We start from the raw sequence: 26,819 nt of genomic DNA on the forward strand, positions 1-26,819 counted from the left end.
TTCTTTAAAACATGTTTTATTACACCATAATCATTTATGACACAAAACATTAATACAACAGAATGGAAGCTTCTCTTTGATGAAATGTTTTAACTTGTCTTTCATGACTGTTAAGGCTTTAAGCTCAATGAATTATCATAATATCTAAAGCCGACATCTTTGTTATGCATGTTGATGAACTCTTCAGTATTTCGGTAAAAAAAAGAAACAAGTTTTTTTTAATCACAAACATTATTCATTAACCATAAATTATATAACAGCTCAATGCATTATGCAGAAATATTTCAATCAAAAAAAATCATAACAGAAACTAATTATCATACATTAACAGTAATGCTGTAAACTCATTCTTTTTTGTGATCGTTTAACACATACAAAATTAAATATCAGCCAGGATCATTTAGTAAAAATATTCGTACAATTTATAAATCATAAAATTCCTATTCCATTATTTAAAGCGACAGTTCAACTGTGATCATGGAAATGTAAGGTTAAACCTTTAATTTTTCAAAACAATGGAGGAAAATGAAGATGGCGTCTAGTAGTTGATTATACAAGGAGGGAAAATGCAGATGACCCCACTAGTCAGTGATATTACAAGTTTCTTCATCACCAATAGAAAGCATAGCAAATATTTATATTGATTTTAATAACATCTAACATTCTTTTTACCTTGTTTTATATGACATTTAAATGATAATTATACAGTGCCCACTATAGCATTACAAATGCGCAGTAACTCCTTAAGACTTCCATCAACACTCTTTCTTCATTCAGTCTTCAATAACACTTCATATGAGTATGACCTCATTACTTTCAACATATTTATAATAACCCAACCGAGCAAACAACAATAAACTCACATCTTAATCTGTATAACCTGTCCAAATGCATCAAGTTTACATGCATATAACACCTGTCCCTGGCGACCCCTATTCTAGCCCCTCTTCGGCTTCGCCCGGATTACTCCTAGTCACTCATGTCCATATCCTGTTCCCTCGTATCAGGTGAATCCCCACGATCGGGCTCCATTTCGTCCTCCTCACTTCGTGGTTTACGTGGTTTCAGCCTCCTTTCCTCATACTCATCATCCGAGATGCCTGGGGGCTTGGGCTCCGAGGCTCGCCCATTTCTATCCCCAGCCTCACTCTGGCCCCGACTGCTGCGACCAGCATCGCTTTGGGCATCTTCTTCGCCGCTATCCCGTTCATCATCTGTACTGTCCGACGCCTTGGCTTTCTTTTCTTTGTCAACGTCTTCGTACAAGATTTGTTCCTCTTCGTCGTAATCACGCTTAACCTGTGGAATGGACACTGTTTATTAAAATTTGCAAGCAAAAATTAATGTTCTGCTTCTTGCCGTGTATTCAACTGAATTTCTTAATACACACCCGTTTTTCTTCTTTAATTTTAGAACAACGTGGTTTAGAAAGGAATCAATGTTTTATTCCGATATCCACCTTTTATGGTATCTTACGATATCCAACCTTTTTTCCTTCTTTAATTTTAGAACAATATGATTGAGATAAGATTTAATGTTTTCTTACGATATCCACACTAATTTCAGTCTTAATATTTATAACAATATGCCTGAGAAAGAAATCAATGATTCTTACGATATCCACCTTAATTTCAGTCTTAATATTTAGAACAATATGGCTGAGAAATGAATAAATGTTTTCTTACGATATCCACCTTATTTTCCTTCTTCTCGTCCCTGTCTCGGTCTTTCTCCTTATGTTTCTTCTTCTTGTCACGCTCTCGACTGCGGTCGCGCTCCTTCTTTTTATCCTTACGGGAGGATCTGTGAACAGGAACAGGAGTTTAACATTTATGATGAGAATACTCCATGAACATATGTCCGCTGTATGATTTGAATTTGACTTGAAGGAAATTTAAAACTGCAATAAAATTCCGTAAAATTTAATAGTGATTTGGTAATTAGTGTAGATTTAGCATAATAGGAGCCATTTTTTAGTCAATAGCTGAATTGCCACTTGATTATGGATCTACTAACATTCCTAAAAATATTTATATAGTATTACCAAAATTCAGTAATTCATTTTAATTTATATTTCTTATGGAAATATAGTTCAAATAAGGCTGATTCATGCACATAATTGTACAATTAACAACATGATATCAATGAAAGACAAAACTGATAAGAGTAATCAATACTGACCTATGTCTGGAGCCACTGCGTGACCTTGACTTCTTACGTGACCTTGACCTTCGCCGGCGAGATCCACTGCGACTTCGGTGGCGACTCTTTGTGGTTTTACGTCTATAAAGATGCACAATAATTGAAATAAAATGAAAATTACAGTAACTTTACAAATAAATTTAGCATGATGATAATAATCAAACTATATGTGTGTGTTCTAAAACTTTAAATGCTAGATAATTAATAGTTACAGCAAGATATATTTTTCCAAACATTTTGCAACTCTTTTTATCATTACTTGCAGGGCCTATCACATCAATTTGCATTCAAAATTTAGCTTGCTATTCAAATAAGCTTAGTTTTGCGTGTTAATTCTTAGAATTTGTTTGGAAGTTTATCACAACTTCTCGCAGAAAAGATTTTAGAAAGCAATCGTATGATCCTTGAAGTCATGTATGCATTTCAGTTTCTGTAGTCATATTACTGTGAAACCTAGTGCAGACTATTAGGCTGGTTATTTTCCATTATTTTAAGTGTTTTGGCCACTTTTTTGGGCCATTTTTCATGTCACATATAATTGTGGAAGATAGGTAAATTTTGCCCTTGACAATGAGCTGGACTTTATCTTGGACAAATAACCCTATTACCCCAATTTTTGTTTAAAGAGTTTCCAACCAATGCACTGCCATGTAAAAACTGAGAATATTGTAAGATGCAGTGCAGCAAAATGCCTTTGACAAATGCAAAAGGGGCTCCAACTAGGGCCTAGCACCCAGCTGTTGCTATTGTAAACATTTCCTGTCCAACAGCACTTAATGATTGCTTTGAAACTAATTTGAATTAAATTAAGAATTCAGAGTTGTTGATATTTCAATGAAGAACTTACCCCTTGCTTTTGCTACGAGATCGCCTTCTTCTGTCTCTCGACCGACTGCGACTTCGGCCTCTGCTTGGTGACCTGAAATACCTCACACAATAAGTAACCCTTTCAAAGTCTCCTCATAGGCAGATGATACACATCTAGCTCATACTGAGCTTTTAACATTAAAAATAGGAATATATAGGCCACTTTATCAAAGAGCGTGTCACAAAATAATGTACGATCAAGATATTTAGACAATATCAATATTGAGTCAGTGAATGTCAAAATTGAATTAAAATTTTTAATTGCAAAACCAAAAAAACCTACTTAATAATAAAGCTTTTAGGGTTAAATATTATAACTTCTCAGAAATATCTACTTAAAAGAACTATCCAACAATATGCTTGTTGATAATATGGCCCTTATAACTCCTGGTAAATGTTACAGTTAAATGTTCTGTCCCCTGCAACTTGCTCAAAAGAAACTTGCAGTCAGATATTAGTTTTCAGAGCGTGCTATAACTCCAAACCCATCTAATATCATACCGATGATTTTGTATCTTACAAAAATTAGTTTTTGTTATCGTTATAAAAAGTTTAACAAGGGATATAGAAACACAAATAGAGGCAAGTTCTGAATGATTATATATAACTGACAAACTACAGTAACCGTTATCTACTATTTCTAACCTTTAAAGCTTTCTTTAAATAAATGAATAACAGAATAATTCTGGTCAAGTCAAAGCTGCAGATTAACATATAAATCTGTAGAAAAACAAGCCATGTTCTAATGTGGGCCTAAGTTGGATATGGAGGCTTTTGTAAAGTTTTCTTATCTTTTGACATTATTAAAAATTTGCTGAGGTTCATCTTAAACTATTCGAAAAATGTCTTCGCATAGGACTTCATTTATTAAGAGAATAATTGTGATCCTGAAACAACACTTATTAGTCCATATTAACAGAAATTGTGACAAAATTCTATTTAAAGGGATATTTAACATCAAGACAGTACCAATACATCAATATATTAAATTCTCATGGAGTTGTAATAAAAATTAACAAATTAAATGAGATTATTGTTTTATCCTGATGAATATAACCCAGGAATAAGATAGATGTGTGGAGATCTGGGGCCCTTATTTCGAACAGTCTCAAGTACAAGTCTAAACTAAGACTCAGCACTTTTATTGAATTTTAAATGCAAAGAATCATCTTTATTCCTTACGTTTTACAAAAATAAAGTTGAATATCGGTAATTGTACATTTTCAAATAGATATAAAATTCAGCAATTTTTTTCATCAAAACTCAACTAGAAAGAAAGTTAAAATGAAATAAAGATTTGCTGTTTTTCCACTTTAGTCTGAACTCAAGAACTGAGGCTGTTCGTAATCCTGGACCCTGACCCATATTCCCGAAACATCTCAATTCCCTTATACCAGGATTAAGCTAAGCTCACTATATTTGTTTAGGTATAAATTGGTGTTTACATTTAGTGTTTGCAATCTTTTGAGTTTTTAAACTCAAGAATTATCTTAATGATCATCAAGATGGACTAACTTTTGTTTCGTTAAACTAAAACTTAGTAAGAAATTTGGGTTAATGAAATAAGCTACATGTACTTCAGGTTGTTATGCATAAGTTCCTATGATAAATTGGAACCAGAGCAAAATGAAATGTTTTCACTAAAAATTTTATACCATTCTCATATGGAAATCATATGGGAACACTTTGAATGACATTTTGTTACTTTATACACAAAATTAAAATGGACAAGTCAATTTAAGAATCGACTCTCTTACATATCGGCAAATAGCAATGATTGGGAGAACTGTTTTCATGACCAGAGAGAAGATCGGAAATAGTTGGCAAAAAAGAGACTTCTATAAATGTTTAAATCTTGTCATTGAAGTTGCTGGCTTTATAACGTGATAAAAATGGAACATGGAAGGCCCTAGTATTCACGATTTCAGTACTTAACTTGACAATACTGTAGGTGCTTGTGCTATTAGAAAAGTGCTTTATAGGTTTGCTGAAATATTGGTTTATTTTGGCCAAGAATATAATTCAGAATGAATATAAGTGTATAAATGCAGATATCATGGATAATGTATTTTCTTGTTTTAAACGACATAAGTAGAACATTGCTTAAAAAGAAAACCATGCTTTAGTTACACGTCTGATTGGTGTCAAGAAAATTTAATAATTAATTATTAACGTATTTGGAAAATTACAAATATTACCCTGGAAATGTTTGCTGAATCAAGGCAATGACCTTGAATAATGTTTAAGTCATATGTGTGGACTGTTAAAATAAAGAATACCCTAATCTGTGGGGAAAATACATGGGTAAAGACCAACCCAAAACACAACCTTACGCTTTTCAAGTTTACCTCTTTTTTGAAGAGTCCTTGTCTTTTGTTTTCACAGAACTAAGGAATATATCAACTGTATTATATTGCATTTGCAGGGAATATATATCGTAAACATTGACCTGGTACAATTTACCATAAATCAGGAAATTGACTGATGAGTTACATTTGTGAACTTTAAATAAAGAATGGAAGAGGAAAATGCATGGGTAATGACCAACCCAAAACCAGACCAAATGTTTTTTTCATTAATAAGGTTAACCTTTGTTTGAATTTTTTTTTGTCTTTTGTATACACAGAATTAAGGAAGATGTTTACTGTATCATAACAAATTTGCAGGGTATATATATGCTTAACATGTATCTTACAAGTCTGGCCAAAACGAGGAAAAATAACCTTGAATAATGTTTAAGTCACATTTGTGGGTTGTGAAAAGAAAGAATTCCCTTATTTGTGGGGAGACCAACCCAAATCAAAACCTCAAGTTTTTCAAGTTTACCTCTTTTTTGAAGAGTCCTTGTCTTTTGTATCCACAGAACTAAGAAAGATATCAACTGTATTATAACTCATTTGCAGGGTATATTTAAATACTAAACATGTACCTAGTACAGGGAAGTGACCAAGAATAACATTTAAGTCACATTAATTTTGTGGTAAATAACAATTTCCTTATTTGTAGGGAATCGACAGAAAAAGATCAACTGTATCATAACGCATTTACAAGAAATATATGCTAAACATGTACCTGGTAAGTTATGCCCAAATAAGGAAAATGACCTTGAATAATGTTTAAGTCACAGTTGTGGATTGTGAAAATAATGAATTCCCTTATTACTAGTAGTAGGGGAAATCCATGTATAAAGATCAATCCCCCCAAAAATAACCTTATCTTTTTGTTAAGTTTACCTCTTTTTTGGAGAGTCCTTGTCTTTTGTATCCACAGAACTAAGAAAGATATCAACTGTATCATAACATATTCACAGGGTATATATGCTTAACATGTACCCGGAAAGTGAAAATAATGTTTAAGTCACATTTGTGGAAAATAACTACCGTATTTCCTTATTTGTGGGGAAACGATAGGAAGACATCAACTGGGTCATAAAGAATTTACAGGGTATATACACAATGTATGCTAAACATGAAACAGTCCTGGTAAGTTTTGCCAAAATCAGGAAAATGACCTTGAGTAATGTTTAAGTCACAGTTGTGGATTGTGAAATTAAAGAATTCCCTTGTTTATTAGAAGACCAACCCAAAGCATAACCTCATGTTCTTGTAAGTTTACCTCTTTTTTGAAGAGTCCTTGTCTTTTGTATCCTCAGAACTAAGGAATATATCAACTATATCATAACGCATTTCAGGTTTATATAACATAACATAACATTGACCTGGGATGTTTAGCCAAATTCAGGAAAATGAAACAAATACAATGTTTCAGTCACATTTTTGGAGAAAAAAACAACGAATTCCCTTATGTGTGGTGAAAATACAAGCTGGGAAAAAAATCAACCCCCCCCCCCCCGAAAAAATGACCTCATGTTTTTGTTAAGTTTACCTCTTTTTTGGAGAGTCCTTGTCTTTTGTATCCACAGAACTAAGAAAGATATCAACTGTATCATAACGCATTTGCAGGGTATATTTAAATACTAAACATGTTTTCTAGTTAGTTTTGCCAGGAAAATGACTGAGATTAAGGTATAAGTCACATTTTCTGGAAAATAACAATTCCATTATTTGGGGGAAACGATAGAAAGATATATATATCATAAAAAATTAAATATTGACCTAGTAAGTTTTGCCCAAATTAGGAGAGCGATTGAGAATAAGATATAGTCACATTTGTGGAAATTGCAAATTTCCTTATTTTGGGGAAAATCTATGGGTATAAACCAACCTCAAACATATGCCTTATATTTGTTTAAGTTTACCTCTTTTTTGAAGAGCTCTTGTCTCTTGCAACAGCAGAACTAAGGAAGATATCAATAGTATCAAAAACAAAAAAGCCTTATCCATAAATAATAATGTGTCAACACAAAGGAAGCTTAAAATATTTTAACGTCAATTTAGGATCAAAGTTACTATCCTGCCTTTGCTATACCAGGGCTTCCGTTAAAGAAAATTTGGAAGTATATTACTCCCTAGAAATGGGTTAAAACTTCCATAAATGATTCCTTGGAAGTACAAAAAATTCCATAATTTTGAAGAAAACTTCCTAGTAAGTTGAAAGCTTGGAAGTTCGAAATATCAAAACCTTTTTTTCAATATTACTTTTATGATCACAATTTTAATTAGTCTTAAAGAAAAATAAATTGTTTTTATATAAATCTGTGAATTTGGCAAGATAAAGTTGCAAATTATTTGATTTTCAACATACTTGTTGAAAATTAGTTAAAAAAAATATTGAATTCAGGAGACGTAAACTTCCACATTTCAGTGAAAAACTTCCCAAATTGATTGACAGGAAGTTCATACTTCCAGTTTCAAATTCTTAATGGAAGCCCTGCTTTACTAAATCTTACTGAAAAGGGGTTCCTCAATCTCTTATTTGTAGTTGGATACTTGTTACAAAATAAATACTGTTTAAACCAAAACTCATATATCCCATCTTATGGCTGTCTTTGCTAAGATTACGAGGCCAGCCCAATTCCCAACCTCAAAATGTATAAAACAAAAATCCCCAACCAAAACCGGACAAAATAAGCAAAGATATTGTACATGCATTTTTTGCCAGCTATTTGCTGTCACTTATTTTTTTGTTATTCCTACTGCTAAAGAGATTGCTTCAATGACACAACTATTCATTTACACTTCACTTTATCATAGAATAAAAAGTATTTAGGAGTTTTTATTAGCTATTCCCTATTTCCGGCAAAATCAAAATTCAGAAGGGCCCTGACCCCATTTCCATAGAACTGAGAGACAGCCCTGAATTTAACACCTCTATGCCATTTGTATTTTAAGGCTAAAATAAAGATCAACTACTTCAAACACAATCCAAGAAAAAAATCTAAAATAATTATACAAAAGAATGACCCTCCTCTAAATGACAGCAAAAGATAACGTGATTTCTGTATGTTTCACACAATTAGATAAAAGTTTCACATGCTTATTTTCAAAAATTCTGCGTATGAATTATTTTTGATGGAGCATTCACGGTATGATTTCTGAAATACTTCATATTTTTCATTTAAAGAATTAATCAAAAGATGTTCCATGCTTAAGGCTAACTTCATTTCCATAGAAAGCTATTTTACATGTAAATCATCTGATTTCAATCTACATATTCCAGCGAGTTTGTTTTTTTACCTCTTTCTTGAAGAGCTCTTGTCTTTAGTATCGGCAGAACTAAGGAAGATAGCAACAAAGACATGTATCAGTAACAAAGAGCCGGAGATGGTTTGATTACATGTATATACGTTTGTACGAAGAATGTTTAATGTTTACGCTTCAATGATTAGTAGCGTAGCACCCGCTAGAGAAATTATTATGATTAACAAATTTTAACATACATAATGTTATTTTTTTTTTAAATAAACATGAAGCTAAGTTTACAAACATTCTCACTTTATTTTGGTTTAAATTACACATAATTTGTTATACCCATAATGTTTTAAGAAATAGAAGTATTTTAAAAGAAAGAAAAAACAAACATGCACATAAATCTTTTTCACAAATATTATGATCTTAAGACAAATCAAATGCTTTTTACATTTATGATTTACCTCAATTATCAAATTGTTATAAGGCCAAAAAAATGGTTTGGTTAAGGTTACATCCTTTTGAAACACAGGTAAGGTAGGTGAGGTCTTTATTTTATATTTCATTTAGATTTTATGTAAAAACATTATTGTCAACATTGGATAATGGTATTAAAGTCATTGTCTTTAAAATTTAAACTTCTAATTAAAACACAAACTGAATTTTTTTTTTTAAATACATGTTACAAACTTGACTATAAATAGGTAGGGTCGGCGCATATTTCATAGCTAGGGTCGGGTAACCCGAACCAAATGTTTTTTTAGGCCTAATCTGACAACACAAATAATGTACACATAACTTGAATATAGAGTGTGTGTGTTGAATGCATAGTACACAGTCACGTATTCAATGGGAAAATAATACTTTATTTCGATGCATTTATTTGCATACATCTTAAGGTACAATTTCCCCGCCATATCTGAAATGTTACCTCTTCTTAGAAGACTTTTCTTTAGACCCAGCTCGACTTCATGAAATAAAGATTATACAATGTTCAACAGCGGTACAGGTGAAACAGGAAAGGTTATATGGCCAAAAGAAGCATGTGACAAAACAAATCTGACACCCGCTGTCATAATAAACACAATTTTATTCCTCTTGTCAAAAAAATAAATTTATGTAATTAAGCAGGCCATGACATTTCCTGAAGAATCAGGTCAATGTCAGATAAATAACATAAAAATTATTTTCAAGTTTAGTTCTCTTTTTCTACAAAATTTAAGCAATGTGCAGTGCTCCTTCAGAACTGTACCTGGTTTAACAACCATTGGTGTATTCAGTATAATTTCAGTACGCCTCATTTTTCAATCAAGAACACGATGCCGAAAAAAAATACTTAAAAAACAAATGCTGAAACGATTATAAGCCCAGAACACTTTTGTTATAAAACTATTGAATAACTGAAGTTTCATAACTAGATGTCTGTTTAAGTTAAGTTTATAATGAATATTTATAAAAAAAATCTGGCTGTCTATTTTTTACCATCAACCATTTACAAATAATTGAATGTTTATTAATAAAATCACTTCAAAATCTATTAGTACAAGCAACCATTCCACCAAATGCCAGAATGCTCTTCAATAGTATTTAAATATTCACAAATTCCATTTAAATATACAACACACTCCAGCAAGGCAAATTGGACCACACTCTTTTGATGTAGCAAAAAACAAACAAGAGCTTCCCCTTATAAAACTTTTTTCATTTGCCCTCCTGGGGTTGGCTGACAGTAAAAAAAGAAAAAAAAGAAGACCTACTTGGTAAAGGTAAAACTATTTACTTTTTACTGTTGTCCAGTAATGGAAAAAGCAACATGGCCATCAACTTTATTGTAATAGATTTCTTTGGTCATTGAGGCCATCAAGTTCTAAGTGACACCATGAAAAACCCGTGCTTTTCAGCTAGCATTTCAAAATTTGAATACCCCATGAAATGCGTTTTAAGGTGTAGTTTTACTGCATATGGCATATGGTCAATTGCCATGACGCTGAAATCTCATTACGACTGCCCTCAGTTATAACCTTCTCCCTCAGTTATAACCTTCTATGTTGAACTTTTTTTTTATCAAATCCATGCTTATATGCAAATGTATGTCAAGGGTTATAATGTGACAAGCAAATTTTCAATTGGTTCAACTGTTAAGAATATTAATATAACGGCGGGTTGGCGTCATGTCAATCGTATACAAAGACAAAACTCTGAAACTCCATGCTTCACTACAATACCGTACCTGCCAGAGCGCCGTTTACGAGACCCGCTGCGAGAACGCCTGCGTTTGGACCTGGACCTACGACGGGAACGACTACGACGTCGGCTCCTGACATAAGAACATTTTAACAATTAGTAACTGCTTTCATTAAGGGTTATAAATTTATGTTATTCAAAGTACACTTAAATTTGATTCCTGTACATTGTATGAAAACAAATTAATAGTGAGATTATTGCAAATATTCAATATCTGATGTTGTAAGAAAAGACACATATGAACGATATTAAAATCTGATTTTCTTAACTGAGGTTAATTACATTATCTAAATTAGCTAATTATCAACTCACATGTATTAGAACTAAAACCTCAACCAATTTTAGACTTCTATCCAAGATGAAATATTTGCATACCAATGCAATGACTCATTTGAAACCAAAGTTTCGAAAGTACTAAACAATTTTCTATAAAAAAAACTCTGTTAAAGACTGGTCAACCAAAACAACAGCTTCGTGGAGCGCACTAACATCAGAATTTCAGTCGAAAAAGGGCATAAATTTACAATTAATTAATGCTAGAGTTATGAGCCTTGCTTTAAAACATCCGCATATCGTCTCTAGTAACATGTTTCATTCAAATCTCTGAAACCATTTAGGAGTTAGGGCCAATGTTAAAAGTTTTTGAATAATAATGCAGACGAGAACATAAGACACCAAGGCTATGAAAATACCTTGATTATCTTCTTAAAACCAGAGACATGGTAACTAGTTTAATAGTATAAACAAACCTTGATCTTCTGGTTCGACTCTTTGACCTCTTCCTACAATTCCAACCCAAACAATTACATTCTCATGTACACATAGGTATTTAATGTTCATATTACAGATACATGGTATAAGTAATACAATATAAGTCAAGCTAACATGCAAGTTATTAAAAAGATAACTATGAGCTGTACAATTTGTGAAATGAGGTTAAAAAAGAGAACATATAAAGCTTCCTGGAGTTAAGTTATTTTAATTTATGCAAAATATCAGCAGGGTCACATGCACGGTCGGTCCAGTTATTAACACTCAGAGAATTAAAATGTAGATAAAGAAGTATTGAAGATCAGTTTAGCGCAAATATGTTACAAAGTTTTGTGAAGAAAGCATTTTTTCTGAGCAGCTTCACTGCTTTTATGGGTTTAGTCAACATTCAGGTCATTTTCGTTGCATGAGAGACAGACACATAAATTGCAAGACCTCTAGGCCTTTTTCAAGGTTCAACATGTCTTAATTTATAACCCTTGGATAATGGAACAAAAATTCCAAACCTGAAAATTCAGTTTGAGAATGGGGTATTCTGGCCCAAAGGGGTTGTTATTGTTTTCAAAGCCATTTACATTCATTTCAAGGTACTTGGCACTATTTTCAATTCAAATGTCAAAGCATAAAAAACAACGCTTTACAATTGTATGATAGTCTGAATTTGAATGTTCTCAATCTTGACTTAAAGATTATTCCTGAACCATATCATCTCTGTAGACTTTACAAAACAAATTCTTTAACAAACCACTTACCTAGATCTTGACCTTCTGCGTCGTGACCTTGACCTAGATCTGCGTCTCCGTGACCTGGAGCGTGACCTTGATCTTCTACGACGCGGTGGAGTTGAAGATCTGGAGCGCTTCCTCCTTAGCCAGTAAACAGAAAATTACAAGGTAAAAACAACAGTACATTATGATGCATTAAGGGATTAAACAAAGCATTGTTATGCAATATAAAGTTATTTCATAGATTACGGTCATTTCTAAACTAGATACGAGCATGCTGATAGCTTTTATCATAAGACCAAAAACAGATATTGTAAGTAAAAAGATGATGGGCATTGGTAGCTTTTACAACTGAGGTCCCATCAATACTGAACTACTTTCTAAGTTTTGTGAAGATCAGATAAGAAATTGAGGCTCTATTGTATTCACAAGGCGTATGAAAAGCAAATTTACAACATCAAGATCTATTACAATCCATTTCTTTTTTCTTAAAAAAATCCACTTGTACCAACCCTGTGCCTGGTCCGCCTGGCATTCTGAAAACAAGAGAGAACAAACATTTAAGCATTAAGATCTGACTTATTTGCATGTATAGAATTTTCAGATTATACTACATGTATCCATAAAAATTTCATGTTTGTGTTGGCAGATATAAACACACTATTTATTCATCACTTAATCCTCTTTATGTACACGCTGAATATTTTTTAAAACACATGACTGAATCCTAACACTTGCAATTAACATCAAAATTTAACAAGCCCTCCTTGAAAGCCAGGAAAGCATTTTATCAGTGCAGGGAATGTGCTTTAGTTTGACTACTTATTGCAGTCATAAAAGTACCAGGTTTGAGAATGGCTAGAAGCAAAAGTTCATGTGCTTAACAGGGGCTTCATGGTTGAAGCATATTAAAATCCTTAGATTGTAATTTACATATCAAATCACGCTGTAAAGAGAAAGAAAAAAAATTAAAAATGCCTATGAGACAAAAAAAATCCTGAGATCTCTGAATCTCAAGAAATTCCTCCCCAGAGTTACTTGACCCTGTCAATGAAGCTCATTTCATTTAGAAATAAACTCTTGAACTTTAAAGCAAACATGTGTAAATTCCTCATTTAAGACTACCAGAAATCAAACAAAATTTTACTGAATGATAATGACTTACCCTGGCCCTGGCTTTTTCAACCCTGTTGGTCTGAAATTGTAAGCAGACAAAATCAGCACAACACGAGGTTGTGGAATTTTTTGTAACAATGTACACTATCTAGTTATACTATTATTTTAGCTCAATTGTGATTACAAGATTACATAATCACTCTCAAGTCTGATTCTTGTGTAGAAATCAATACTTACTTACTTACAATACTTTCTTGAGAAATAATCCTTTGTGACGTAATTTTCAAAAAATACTGAGAAACACCACAATTTTGACAAACACAATTCACTGACATCATGACCACATGCAGGAATGGAAAAAAAACATGTGCATTAATATAAAGACATCTAAAAAATATAAATCTTATGGTCTCCATTTAATTTGTGCGCAACTTGAAGCTGACATAAGGATACATAGTAGCCATAGACAGCGCCATAAAGAGCTACGCCAACACTCATCTATTGTTTATCAGACAAATAAGGGAAATAACTCCACAATTATTAAAGCAAGAGTTATGGACCTTGCTGTACATGTGTGTTTTGTCTCTGGCAACATGTGTACAAAGTTTCAATGAATAACTTGAACAGTTTTCAGGTTTTGGTCAAGATAAAGGTTTCTGTACACCAACCCCACCAATGATGCAAGCGACAGCGACACCGAGGCTATGACAAGACCTCGAAAAAAATCTTCAAAAATATACAACCTTATAATACCACATGCACTAAGAAGAAGCTTGCATACTACATGTAAATCAATCAATTTAAATGAACTTCATCTCCTAAAAAGACAAAAGTATTTCTTTCCAATTTCTCCGCATACAAGCTCATACAGGTATAATTATAATCTATCATTCTTTCAACCAGTAATTCAAACCACAAAGAAGACCTAAAAATTAAATGTTTTTGTAAAACACTACCCCAGAGATTTTTAAAACGCCTATACTGCTGTATATGCAAAACAGTATCAAATACAACATTTTGAATTGCATAAACTAGGAGTTTGACAGACTCCCAAGCAACAAAATCTTAAGTGTCTTGGCCAAATCTCGGGACACTCAGACTCCCGGACATCTTTTAGTCTTTTAAACCCTGAAGAACTGGGGCATTGTTCCAGTAAGAACTCTGGACAAAATTCGTTACCCAGGGAAATACAACTGATGAAAATCTCTCCTAAGTACAAAATGGCTCCTTGGATTTTTGTAGAAATGGCCAGGGCCTCTTTACCTTCTTTAGCAGAGGCTAAAATTTGGCAACGTCCCCATTAAAATAATTAAATAATCAAAGTGTTGCTTGTTTTTATTTTAATTATATGTCTATCTTTCATCAGTTTAACCAATAAGCTTGAAGCATTTACCCGAAACAATGTTAAAAATTAATAAAATCGTTGCTTGTTTTTTCATAAAATAGTTGCTTGTTTTTAACTCTTATTATATATATGTCATTCTTTTATCAGTTTAATAAATAATCTTGAAGCATTTACCTGACACAATGTTAATTTTTCCCAACTTGAAGCCTTTAAGCATATAAAATTTCCCAAAATGAAAAGTCAGAAATTTTCCCATTTTTTGCTATAAAAACCCCTGCATGGCCCTCTGGAATATTCAGTAAACTGCTCTTTGTCCAAAGGTGATCATGCTGCTACCTAATACATGACACAACATCATCCCATCAGTATACGTACCCAAGCATTGGCACTATTGGCACCAAACTTTCTGGGAAGCTAATTGATGGAATAAATAACAAAAAATAAGTCTGGGTTTAAGAACTGTCTTTAAAATTTCAATAAGAATTGTTCAGATGATCGATTATAATCAAAAATCGATCAAAAAGGTTGCCATCAGTGATTTTGTCAAATTCAGTTATTGAAATATACATTTTTCATACTATTTTTCTTTGAAAAATTCCACAAAAATTAATTTTCCTTTTAAATAAATTCTTTAATTTGTTATTATTAAATGTAATAAATCAACGCAAGATTTACAAATATAACGAAAGAGATGAGATACAAAATGCATTCAGTAACTTGTAGTGTTAAAATTATGAAGCCAAAATGAGGCATTAAGTGTGTTAACAACCATGAAAAGAATTGATTATCAATCAACCATCGATCGATTTTTAAGCTCTGATAATCAAAATTAAAACTGGTTTGATTCCTAAAATGAAGTTTCAGTGAGTAGAAAGTATCAAAATTCTTAAAACTTTGAACAAAACAGAGGAAATGCACAAGAAATTTGCAGTTTTTAAATTTTATAATGAAGCCAAAATGCAAATAGAAATGTGCCTGTAAAAGCATGAAACAGAGGATTATTTATCGATCGGTTTTCAATCTCCGATAATCGATAGCACAATCTGGTCTGTTTGCCAACACTTATTTACAACAAAATTGTGCCTAAAAGCATTTCAGAACATACAAAACCTTACTAGAGAGTTTGTGAGAAGCACTCATTATTCTAAATTGAGCAATGTTCAGATAATTAATTCAGAAGTTGTTCCTTTAGAAATATTGCCAATAAAAACCAATCAGATATATAATATCTACTGATGTGTAACAATGATCCTATTGATCAGAACTGTGATAAAGTTAACAACTTGATTAACGACATCGTTGTTAACTTTAAAACGTACAATATCTGATGCTCACATATCTAAATATAATCAAGTTCAGCTGAAACAGTTGTCTCAAATGTTGCTTTAAATACTGCAGATAACAAGTGTCTCCATTAAATTTCCATTTGAAAATTAACAGCAATGAAATAAACAACATTGTTTATTTTAAAAAATGTTCTGAACTATCAGCCCACTTTTTCATGGGGTTACACCTAGAAGGTACCAAAACCTGCTATATTTTAACGTTGCTTTGTACCAGGGCTTCTAAAAGTTTGAAATCTCATTTGGTCCAGATGGCGATTTTGACATCTCTTTGATGTGATACAAACAGGGAGGTCAATCAACACAGACGTTATTGCCATCAAGGGTGTGCCCTGGTATTTGTGGATGTGGTATGACAAACACTCTCTGTGCATAACAGTTTTTTGACTGACTTTTTTTTAAAGAAATTGAAAAAAAATGAACAATTTTCGGAAACATCTATTAGCCATTTTCTGTTACTGAAATTGGTTTCAGCAAAGTCAAAATTAGTCCAGACCAGGAAATTATTGGGTTTTATAAGTCCTGTTTGGTATATTCTGCTATTAACCCCACGATTTGTTCCCGTCTTAACTCACCCAACTGATGCGACCACCGCAGCTATGGCAGACTTTTCTGGAGACCTGAAATATAACATCAAAAATGTAAAAAGAATTTATATGTTGTGATATCATTTTGTAAGGGCAGTTCCATTAAAATATACAACCCACTCAGGAATAATCAATAAAGAAATTATATGGGAGAAGGTTCCTGTTTGTTTTCAATCAAAATCCAGTTAAAATGTTGAAACTTAATAGTATTAAAATTGCAGTTTACACAGACACATTTATTTCATCAAGCATTGGGCATTTTTAAAGTTAAGAAACTGTCCCCAATTTCTCAAAACCTCTTAAGCTTAACAGGCTTAAGTAGCTTATTTCAATTGGTTGAAATACATGCTTAAATTTGATTTTGATAGATAGAGAATGGTTTATCCTAATTACCACAAAGATCATTCCTATTGAAAGTCTAAAAACTCCTAAAGATGTATATATTACGCAAAATATAGAAAAACAAAAATAAACAGCTCAGCTTAATCAAGTTGTGGAATAATTACAAGCTTCGCGAAATTTGGGCCTGATTTTAAATAGTCAAAACTGAACTTACTTTGACTTTGTCCTCTTCCTTTTAGAGTGTGACCTTGAACGTCTCCTTGACCTTGACCTATGACGAGATCGCGATCTTCGTGACCTAGACCTGCGACGAGACCTGGAACGACTACGCTTACGTGAGCGAGATCGACTTTTATGCCTGCGAGATCTTGACCTTGACCTTGAATGACTTCTACCAAAACCTTTAAAGGCAAAAGTAAGATTGTAGTGTTTGTTCTTTTACATAACAAGCCATTTTCAGTAGTTCGATGAAGGAATGGGGACAACCTACAATCTAAATGACAAGTTTTCAATATACAGGTACACAATGTGATAAAGAGAAGCAATCATGCTTGTTTTTCTCATTTCATTGCTGGGGCATAGCTCAACAAATATTTTCGCAAGATGGGTCAGGGGGCTATTTCAATTAAGGATTTTAGTCGTACCTTTAATAATCATAAAACTTTATAAACATGAAAAATAAAAACACATCGATTGATCAAATTTCCTCAACTCTGCTTTCATACTACCTATAAATGTTCAATTCACTCCAATATGAAGCACAATTATGAAACTAGGAAACCAAGATAATTTAAGACCTTTATTGACATAGCCCCAAGGGAGTTCCGACACACATGATTATTGCTTTAATGAACATGTGTATCAAATTTCATATTATTTTAATGAACAGTCAAACTTGCACACGGATGAAGACACCACGGCTATGAAAACACTTTATATTTTTTTCTAAGGAAATCAGATGAGCTTAAAGTACTGTTACAAAAAATCAAAGCCAAGCACACATCTGTATGCTGCAAAGACTGGAAACCAATTGGCCAGAATGGTCGGGATGGCCCCGATCGAACCTAGGGTTGCCGATTGGCGGCCATTTGTATTTTCGCCTGGGCTCTTTCCTGGTCTCCTCGGCGAGGAAAGCCCGCAAAGTGTGAGGTTCCCACAGGTTGTATTGAAATATGATTTACATGTTAACCACCACTACAACAAAAGAAAAATCCTGAGCCTCTTGCGAGGCGACTACTGAAGACCAGTGTACTTACTTGACGCCAATCTTGAAACCGCCTTATCTATGTTCAAATCACCTGCAGAGAAAATAGTTTCATGTTGAAAGAAAATACCCCATACCCCCCTTTTAAAGACATTAAAAAGCCTAAAATTACAAGAAAATGTTTGTAAATGTATGTAAACTGCATATTATTATTGAAGAATTTAATATATTATCATAAAAATGAATAATGTTAAATGTAAAGAGCAATACAAGATATCAAAGATCCTGTTTTAAGACCACAGTGTTTGGATGATATCAATGATCCTGTTTACATGTAAATCTACAGTGTTTGGCAGATATGGTGAAGTTAAGTAACATACCCAGGACTACAAAGAACTAATATGACTTGAAATGTGAACAAAAAACAAGTGGTTTATGGCAATGCAACTAGGGATCAAACCATCATCAAGTTTTGTCATTGATATTTGCTTTAAAAACTGTACACATTGCAGGGCTTCCATTAAGAATTTTAAACTGGAAGTATGAACTTCCTGTCCATCAATTTTTGAAGTTTTTCACTGAAATGAGGAAGTTTAAGTCTCCCGAATACAATATCTTTTTCCACTTTTTTCAACTTGTATGCTAAAGATCAAGTAATTTTCAACTTTAACTTGCCAAATTCAAAGACTTATATGATAACAATTTGGTTTTCTTAAAGACTGATTGAAATTGTGGCCATAAAAGTAATATTGGCAAAAGGTTATTTAGAACTGAGTGCTTTCTAGTTTGGAAGTTTTTTTCAAAATTTGAAAGTTTTTGTACTTCCAAGGAATCAAGTTTTAACTGATTTCTATGGAGTAATATACTTCCAAACTTGCTTAAATGGAAGCCCTGCACATTGTATTTGGCTTAAGCTGCAAAAATAAGAAAGTAGGTCAACAGGTATGGGGCAGGCTTTGACCCCAAGAGACTAATTTGAACACATTTTGTAAAAAAATCATAAACATTGCCTATTTTTTCCCAAAAGATCCCAATATATCTTAATTCCACCTGATGCCTATCCCTCTTTCCCATTTTACCAGAGCTTCGTGCAATAGTAATAAGTGACTATGGCAATGTTTTCCATGAATTTCTTGACCCCCTATCACCACCTACCTTACCTGAACACCACACCCTAGTCTTACCTGACCTACATGCACCCAATCTTACCTGAGTCGGCAGCGGCTGTTATAAGTGACTGAGCTTCTTTCACTTTCTTCATGGCCTCATCAATCTCACGCTGGGCTGCCTCCTGCATCTTGGTCTTCGGTTTCTCAATGGCAGACGTTGAGTGGGCAACACTGAAAGGTATTATCATTTTTGTGATTACTGTGATTAAAAGTGATCATATCCAGGTTACAGTCCTTTCTGGGTAGCACCCTTTTGCCCTCATGGAGACCAGCATAGGCAACCTTCTGTTTCATGAAATGCTCAAGATTATCAAATATTTCTTTTGTTTTGGATCAAAACTTATATGACTTTAAATATATAGGCCTAAAAAAAAATGTTTGGTTAGGGTTACATCCTTTTCAAAAATAGGTAGGGTAGGTAGGCTTTTTTTTTTTTTAATTAGGCTTTATATAAGAATATCATTTTCATCATTGGAGAATGGTGTTAAAGTTATCTTCTGTATAAGCATTTAAGGTTTAAACTACATATTGAAAAGCAATTTAAAAAAAAAACGATTTTTTTTTTTTCATTTTTTTTTTTAAACTGACTATAAAAACAGTAGGGTTTGGTGCCTATTCTGTAGGAAGGGTCGGGTAACCCGAACCAAATGTATTTTTTTTTAGGCCCTACAAACATATTTGGCAGCTGATACCTATTCTGCTGTAACAGCCCAAAAATATGCTCTGTCTAGAGACACAAAGCAAGGACTCAAACAATGAACTGGAGACACAGCAGGTCTAAGTTGGCGAAATTTCACAGCATTTTTAGACGCATGTGCGAAAAAATTTATTCACATATATTTATTGCTATGAAAACTTTAAACTTTTTGAATATACAGAATTATTTTATATATCATGATTCAGCATATTTTTCTGATACACTGTCATGTCATACTGTAATGCACAAGTTTGCAGAACAAATATGTCATAGAAATAATAGGTCTTCAAGACAATTTAATTTACCTTTCTCCCTTAAATAAGTCTGCTTAATACTATCAGCTATGATGACGTTCAAAGAGAATGGAATAATATTATTAATTTCTTCCATTTCCAAATTTGTAATATTTCCTTGCCTTTTATCAATACTACAAATAAATCAATAACTTCTTGTAAAAGTTTCCTTGTGGCATTTATCAAACCTTCTTTTAAAATACTCATTGTGACTTATAGTCATTTTTCCCTTGTGGAGTTGTTTGTTTACATTCAGTTTAACTCACATACTGTGGTTTCATTTTAACATAATGGCCTGTAGTAAAATCACTAAAAAAAAATTCGGGGGATTTTTTATCTCCCGCCAGGAATAGGGGAAGGTCGAAATTCCGGGGGATATTTTCCCTCACCAGGGGATATGGCATGTATGACACATATACTGTTAAATGATGGGATAATCATATTCTTACCTCAGGGGTCTACTCTGGAACATGACGCCATTATACGTGAGAGCAGTGGCGATGGATCGTTGGTCTGTAAACTCAATGTACGCACACTTCCCTCCTTCTACATCTTCCCCGCCCATACGGACATACTTAATCTCACCCACTTGGGTAAAGAACGACATTATCTGTTCTCCAGTCACCTTTAACAGAAATGAAGTGTTAAGTGTTTTTGTAACATGTATCTTTACTTTGTTATAAAATTCAGCTACTTCATAGAATCATTTATTTTGCTGATGTTATTGTGTTTGTTTCTAAGGGCTATTCCATTTAAACATATAACCACAAGGGGAAAGGCACTTCAAAATTATTCCACCCACCAACAGAAGCAAGTTTACTCTTTTGGGGTCCAGATTAGCGAAAAAAAGACACATATACTAGGAAAATAGTTGCCTTCACCCCATGGGTTACATGTTTTACTGCTTGAAGCATTATCATATTATTTTTCCACAAATTTAAGTGTTTATGTATTAAAATTTCCTAAATGGAAAGTTCAAGCCTATTTCCAAATTTTGACGAAAAAAATAAAATAAAAAAATAACATGCCTCCTTTACAAAATTGTAACAAATCTTTTAGCCCCAGATATATCAACAGTTACACTCGGAAGTCAGTTTTTCTTTGCAACATTATTTTTTAAAATGCAAATGTTGATAAATGAACAGTTCCAGAAACACTTAAGAAAATGTTATAAACAATTAAACATATACCAGAATGACTTTTTCAACAACTGTATATTTTTCCATCTTTTTCCGAGACACTCAAAGCTATGCATCCATATCTATTAAATGGACGTGTACTTGTTAACAATACCACATTAACTGACTCACTGCAGGATCCAGATTGCTGACATACACAGTACGTCTGATCTCCTCAATCTTGCCGGGGTCGGTGTTACTGGGCAAGGGAGGGTACTGAGAGAGTCCAAGGGCCGTAAGGCGCGGATCGTTGGTGATAATCACCTGGCTACCTCCGACACTCTGAAGCTGTAAGAGAAATGATGGAATTAGTTATCTGTGTGACTGGGTAAATTTGGAAAAAAATTGTGCCGTTGGAAAGAAAAATCAGGCCTTTTTGTCAAATTGCTTTTGGAATGGATCAGACATTCTCACTCATGTGATAGGCACAATAAATGATAACTTACTAGTGACAAGAAAAAAAATATTGACTTTCAGGAGCATAATTTGAGGTATACAGATTTTATTTCAGGATTGAATGTTACAGTAATACAGTTTATCGGTGTATAAAACAAACATTCAGTGTTCAATCTATGTGCACAGACCAAATATTTCATACACAGACTAACTGCGATTCTGAAGTATTCAGCTTTTATTTTTGATCTCACTATTCGGAAACTTAGAGGGTTTAACATACCACAACTGTCAGAAAGTCAATTGATATGCAAATTTCATAATGACAATGAGCACGCTAAATTCCAGAAAATCTTTCAGTTTGTTGAATGTTTGTTATTGCATTAATGATTATGCATTTTTTTTTATCATGCTGGCGTTTAAAAAAAGTCAGAAAGGTTAAGAGAAGTTATTTGGGTATAAATACACTTAAAAGACTTATGTTTACATTACTAAAACATACCGTGACTTTAAAATGCATCTGTATCTGTTTATCTTAAGTTAAGGTACAGCATTAAAATCTAAGGTTGAAGTATTAAGTACATGTCCATACCTGGCTGATGACGTTGGTAGGCCAGGTAGGCTGACCAGGTAGCATGCCAGCAACTGCCTGCGGAGCACGCTGTAGAGCTGACTGTTCATCTGGTATCTCATCTGTATGCAATAGAAAGGTTTCGTTATAGCAGAAAGATCAAATATATAGAACCCATATGTACATGTTTATGACATTACAAGTAAAAACTGCATCATATGAAAGTGTTATGTCAAATTGCAACGTATACAAAGGTAACACAAAAATCTGATTCTGTACAACATATTTCTTTTTCTACAAAATCAAATGAAAAAACAAACACCTGAAAAATGGATGACAAATTGTAAATGATGGGATTTTAGTGTGCTTGAAACTTTGATAAAAGAAGTTCCATACAAGTTTAAATTATGACCATGTACACTCATGGTTCTCAATATATCAATAAGTTGTGGTTGAACTGGCAGAAATAGAAAATTAATGGCCAGGGTCATTGGGCATGTTAATTTTGATAAGAAATTTTTCCAATTCCATCCCAATATCCAGTTTAAAACACTTATTTCGCCAAAATTTAGTTTTAGATACATTTACCAGAAATTATTCACAATATGCTAAAAGAAATATATACACACAAATGATGATACGCTGTTTTAAACATGTATGAATGGAATAAATTATTAATCGATCATTAAACAGTTTGCATCATCTCAATTGATTTTTTTGTCTGATTCTCAAACTATATTCTATACCTTCCATGCAGGGAACAACAACAAGAGCCCTGTCAATGAAGACTGTATTCGCGAGATGTAGTGCCACTCCAACGCTTGTGTCGTCATCATATTTCACATAACACACCTTGGCCGTCACCTGGATGTTACTGGACCTGAAATCACATTTTATTGTATAAAAGGGACTATTTCATGGTTTGTAAAATGCACTTTTAATGAAAATAAAATCATAAAATTAAGTGTGGCAAATCATTAGGAGTGTTAAAACTAAGATACTGACGACTGGAACAATTCAACAAATGTTGATATATGCTCAAATATTGTCTTTGAAGTCCACACCTTTGAAAATTGTTTGAATTTGTAACACAATTCAGCAAAAGGCTGTATAACAGTGTGATTGGTTGATTGACATTATCAAGTGATACTACCAATATCCTCAATAAAGATTAAAATATTCATCTGGCCCCAATTTCTCGAAACTTCTTAAGCTTAACAGGCTTAAGTCGCTTATTTCAATTAGCCAAAATACATACTAATTATGGATTTTGATAAATGAACAAGAGGCCCAAAAGGGCCTATGCTCTACTGGCATGGCTTTTGTGGTCATATCAATCCACAGCATGTATGTATGGGTAAAAGGCAACAGACATATAGTTTATATTTTGTGTTTGGGTTACCTGAAAACGTAGCACGTTCAACATCTGAGCCCAGAAAGTATTGTAAGCAGATTAGTTGCATGAACTATTTTAATATGTGCTAAGTAAAAGTCATCTGACAAAAAAAAAATGCTTTCAAAACTGTACTCATATTTAACATTTCTGTAGTTTTAAAATTTAAAAAAAGTTGGTCAAAAGGTCAAAGTCAAGGGCATCCTAGGACAACATTGATCAATTTGAACAAACATTCACAATCAATTGTGCTGAGATGGATGCACGAACATACAAAAAGATTTTCAAACCTTTCCAGATTTATGCTTACCAAACCTGTGAAACCTGGGTGTGGCCAGTAATGACACCAGGTGCATAACTTCAACATTCACAACCAATTTTGTTAAGATGAATGTGCAAACTACAGCACTTAAAGCTAAAAAATGGCCTTTGGGCTTTCAACAAAAACAATGCAGAGTAATTCACAAAATCAACTGCAGAAGCAAAAAGCAAATTGTCTCTCAAAATCTTAGACTTGCAAATTGTCTCCCTTAACTCTAGACTTGAATTTACATGTAGACATGCTAAAAATAGAAAGCATTTCTTTAAAACTTTCATGGCCCATAATCTAGGCATTCATGGGCGGATCTGGCTGGTTTTCGAAAGGAACCAAGCTCTAATGGATATCTAGATACTGTACAAGTTTCATTGAGATACAATCAAAACTGAAGACTGTATCGTGTTCACAAGCAATTGTATACAGACGCACGAACGCACTGATGCACGGATGCACATACTACGTACACATTACCATCGCATAAGCTCTTCTGGCCTTTGACCAGTAGAGCTAAAAATGGTTTTCTTTAATTAGCATACAGATTTTTCTTATGTAATTTATAAAAACTCTTAAAGAAGTAAATATAACGCATATTATAGAACAACAAAAATAGTGAGATTAGCTTAAACCTGTTATAAGGGACTTAAGAACTTTCGAGAAATTGGGGCCAGATTATGTACTAGTTGTTGTGGGCATAAGTTTGATAACAAGATTTGGAAAAATTGGGTGATCTTTGAAACTACATCAAACTGCAACTTCACAGGAAATACCAGGAAGCTGCATTTTTGTTCGATCTATGTGTGCATGCACACTTCACAGATGTGGAATATAAGACCTACGTAAACTGATGATCAGGGCTTCCATTAAAGGAAGTTTGGAAGTATATTACTCCCTAGAAAATGGGTTAAAACTTCCAAAATTGATTCCTTGGAAGTACAAAAACTTCCATAATTTTGAAGAAAACTTCCAAAGTTGAAAACTTGGAAGTTCAAAATATAAAAATCTGGTGTCAATACTACTTTTATTGTCACAATTTCTTTCAGACTTGAATTAAAATAAATTATCATAACATAAATCTGTGAATTTTGCAGTATAGATGCAAATTATTTGATTTTTAACACACAAGTTTAAAAATAGTGGCAAAAAATTATTGTATTCAGGAGACTTTTTAAAACTTCCAAATTTCAGTGTGAAACTTCCAGTTGATGGACAGGAAGTTCATACATCCAGTTTCAAATTATAAATGGAAGCCCTGTGATGATTGTAAAAAGGCTTCCTGCACGATGGATATTTGAACTTTGGATATCAGCTTAAGTCATTCTAAAATGCCGTCCAGGCTTCTTTTTTTTAATGACGGTTAGCTTGGACGTCGTAGAATGACTAGACATCAGCTATACCCTGACAAGTATGTGAAGACAGTTCAAGGCCATCTCAGGTTTGCAAATGGGGATATTCGGGGAAGAAAAATAAGATAAAAAACTTAGCTATAAACAGCATTTTCCAAAAAAGGAAGATAAATAGGTAAAGAGAAAAATACAGGAGGATACAGGAGACCGGGATAAGGCATAAGTCAGTGCTACCATCACCATCGGTTTAAATCAATAGACATAGGGCGGAGTTCAGAATTGGTAAACTTACTCTGTTGGGTACATCTTCATTTCATCGATTCTGCCTAAATAGCTAAACAAAGTTTTCATCTGATCACGAGTAGCGTTCGGTGCGATGTTTGAAACCTGAACGATACGTGTATCAATTTTGTCCGCCATATTTGGGCACTCTTATAGAAGAACAGTTAAAATGGCGTGAAAAGGCCCATGTACTATGTCAGTGTTAGCATCATGTACAAATATAATTTATTTTTTCAGCAAAAAACAATCACGCTCATCGAAACGTTTTTCGGCGCTTGTGTCGTAAAAGTTTTTAAGCAAAAGAAAATATTTGCAAAGAATAATTATGACGAGGCAGACAACATTTTTATGGAATTGACCCGAAGGTTGTCGCGTATCGGTCAGAGCTGATCACATTTATATATTTCAGTTTTGTAGTGTTGTCAATAAACGTTTCATCAAACGTTACCAGTCTTTACTGTTTCCAATATTACTATTGAGAGATAGTTTGCAAATGTCAATGAGCAAGAAATGCGACAGCTCTGAAAATTAACAGATGGCATCAACTATGCAGACATTAACACAAAAGCCAACATCCTAAATGGCCAGTTAAGCTCAGTTTTCAACAAGACTGGAACAGAATCTCTATGAAACACATGTGACACAGACCCGACCTCACCAAAGCACATAGCACATAGCACCAATATGTGTTGAAAAAAATCGCCTTCGTGACCTTAAACCTTATAAAGCCTCAGGCCCGGACCAAATACCAACACTTGACAGAACATGCAAACGGAATTTCCCCAACCCTCACATATACCTAGGACTGAACACACATAGACCCATAAACTGAAATCAACATATAAAC

At 33.4% G+C, this 26,819-nt stretch overlaps 1 protein-coding gene across 17 annotated transcripts; it reads right to left on the minus strand.

Annotated features, from left to right (window-relative positions):
* On the minus strand, nt 1–26,254 carry LOC128213592 (probable splicing factor, arginine/serine-rich 7). Of its 17 annotated transcripts, none has more exons than XM_052919465.1 (27): nt 25,983–26,254; nt 23,382–23,515; nt 22,657–22,757; nt 21,804–21,959; nt 20,943–21,118; nt 19,544–19,674; nt 18,387–18,428; nt 17,345–17,531; nt 16,777–16,821; nt 15,234–15,272; nt 13,563–13,592; nt 12,909–12,933; nt 12,425–12,543; nt 11,651–11,683; nt 10,888–10,974; nt 9,589–9,624; nt 8,706–8,744; nt 7,328–7,366; nt 6,955–6,993; nt 6,685–6,723; nt 6,303–6,341; nt 5,896–5,934; nt 5,418–5,456; nt 3,050–3,121; nt 2,182–2,283; nt 1,695–1,803; nt 1–1,299 (listed from the first exon to the last, which is right to left on the minus strand). In XM_052919465.1, the coding sequence occupies exons 1-27, from the start codon at nt 26,108–26,110 to the stop codon at nt 970–972; spliced, it is 2,355 nt and encodes a 784-aa protein (XP_052775425.1). In that variant the 5' UTR covers nt 26,111–26,254; the 3' UTR covers nt 1–969. The 17 variants fall into 17 exon arrangements, with proteins under 17 accessions (XP_052775425.1, XP_052775424.1, XP_052775426.1 ...); XM_052919464.1 differs by having other exon boundaries at nt 1,686–1,803; XM_052919466.1 differs by lacking the exon at nt 15,234–15,272 and having other exon boundaries at nt 1,686–1,803.
* Between the last annotated feature and the right edge of the window lie 565 nt (nt 26,255–26,819).

This window comes from Mya arenaria, chromosome 13 (genome assembly GCF_026914265.1).
Source record: "Mya arenaria isolate MELC-2E11 chromosome 13, ASM2691426v1".
Taxonomy (NCBI): Eukaryota; Metazoa; Mollusca; class Bivalvia; order Myida; family Myidae; genus Mya; species Mya arenaria.

What these genes read in the sequence shown, in the direction of transcription:
- LOC128213592 (XM_052919464.1), bottom strand. Translation starts at nt 26,110, where the DNA reads ATGGCGGACAAAATTGATACACGTATCGTTCAGGTTTCAAACATCGCA. An exon ending in CTACCAACGTCATCAGCCAG is followed by an intron (nt 21,960 to 22,656) that starts GTATGGACATGT and finishes TTTCTCTTACAG; the next exon opens with CTTCAGAGTGTCGGAGGTAG. An exon ending in AGGAAAATAAGGTGGATATC is followed by an intron (nt 1,300 to 1,685) that starts GTAAGAAAACAT and finishes TCCATTCCACAG; the next exon opens with GTTAAGCGTGATTACGACGA.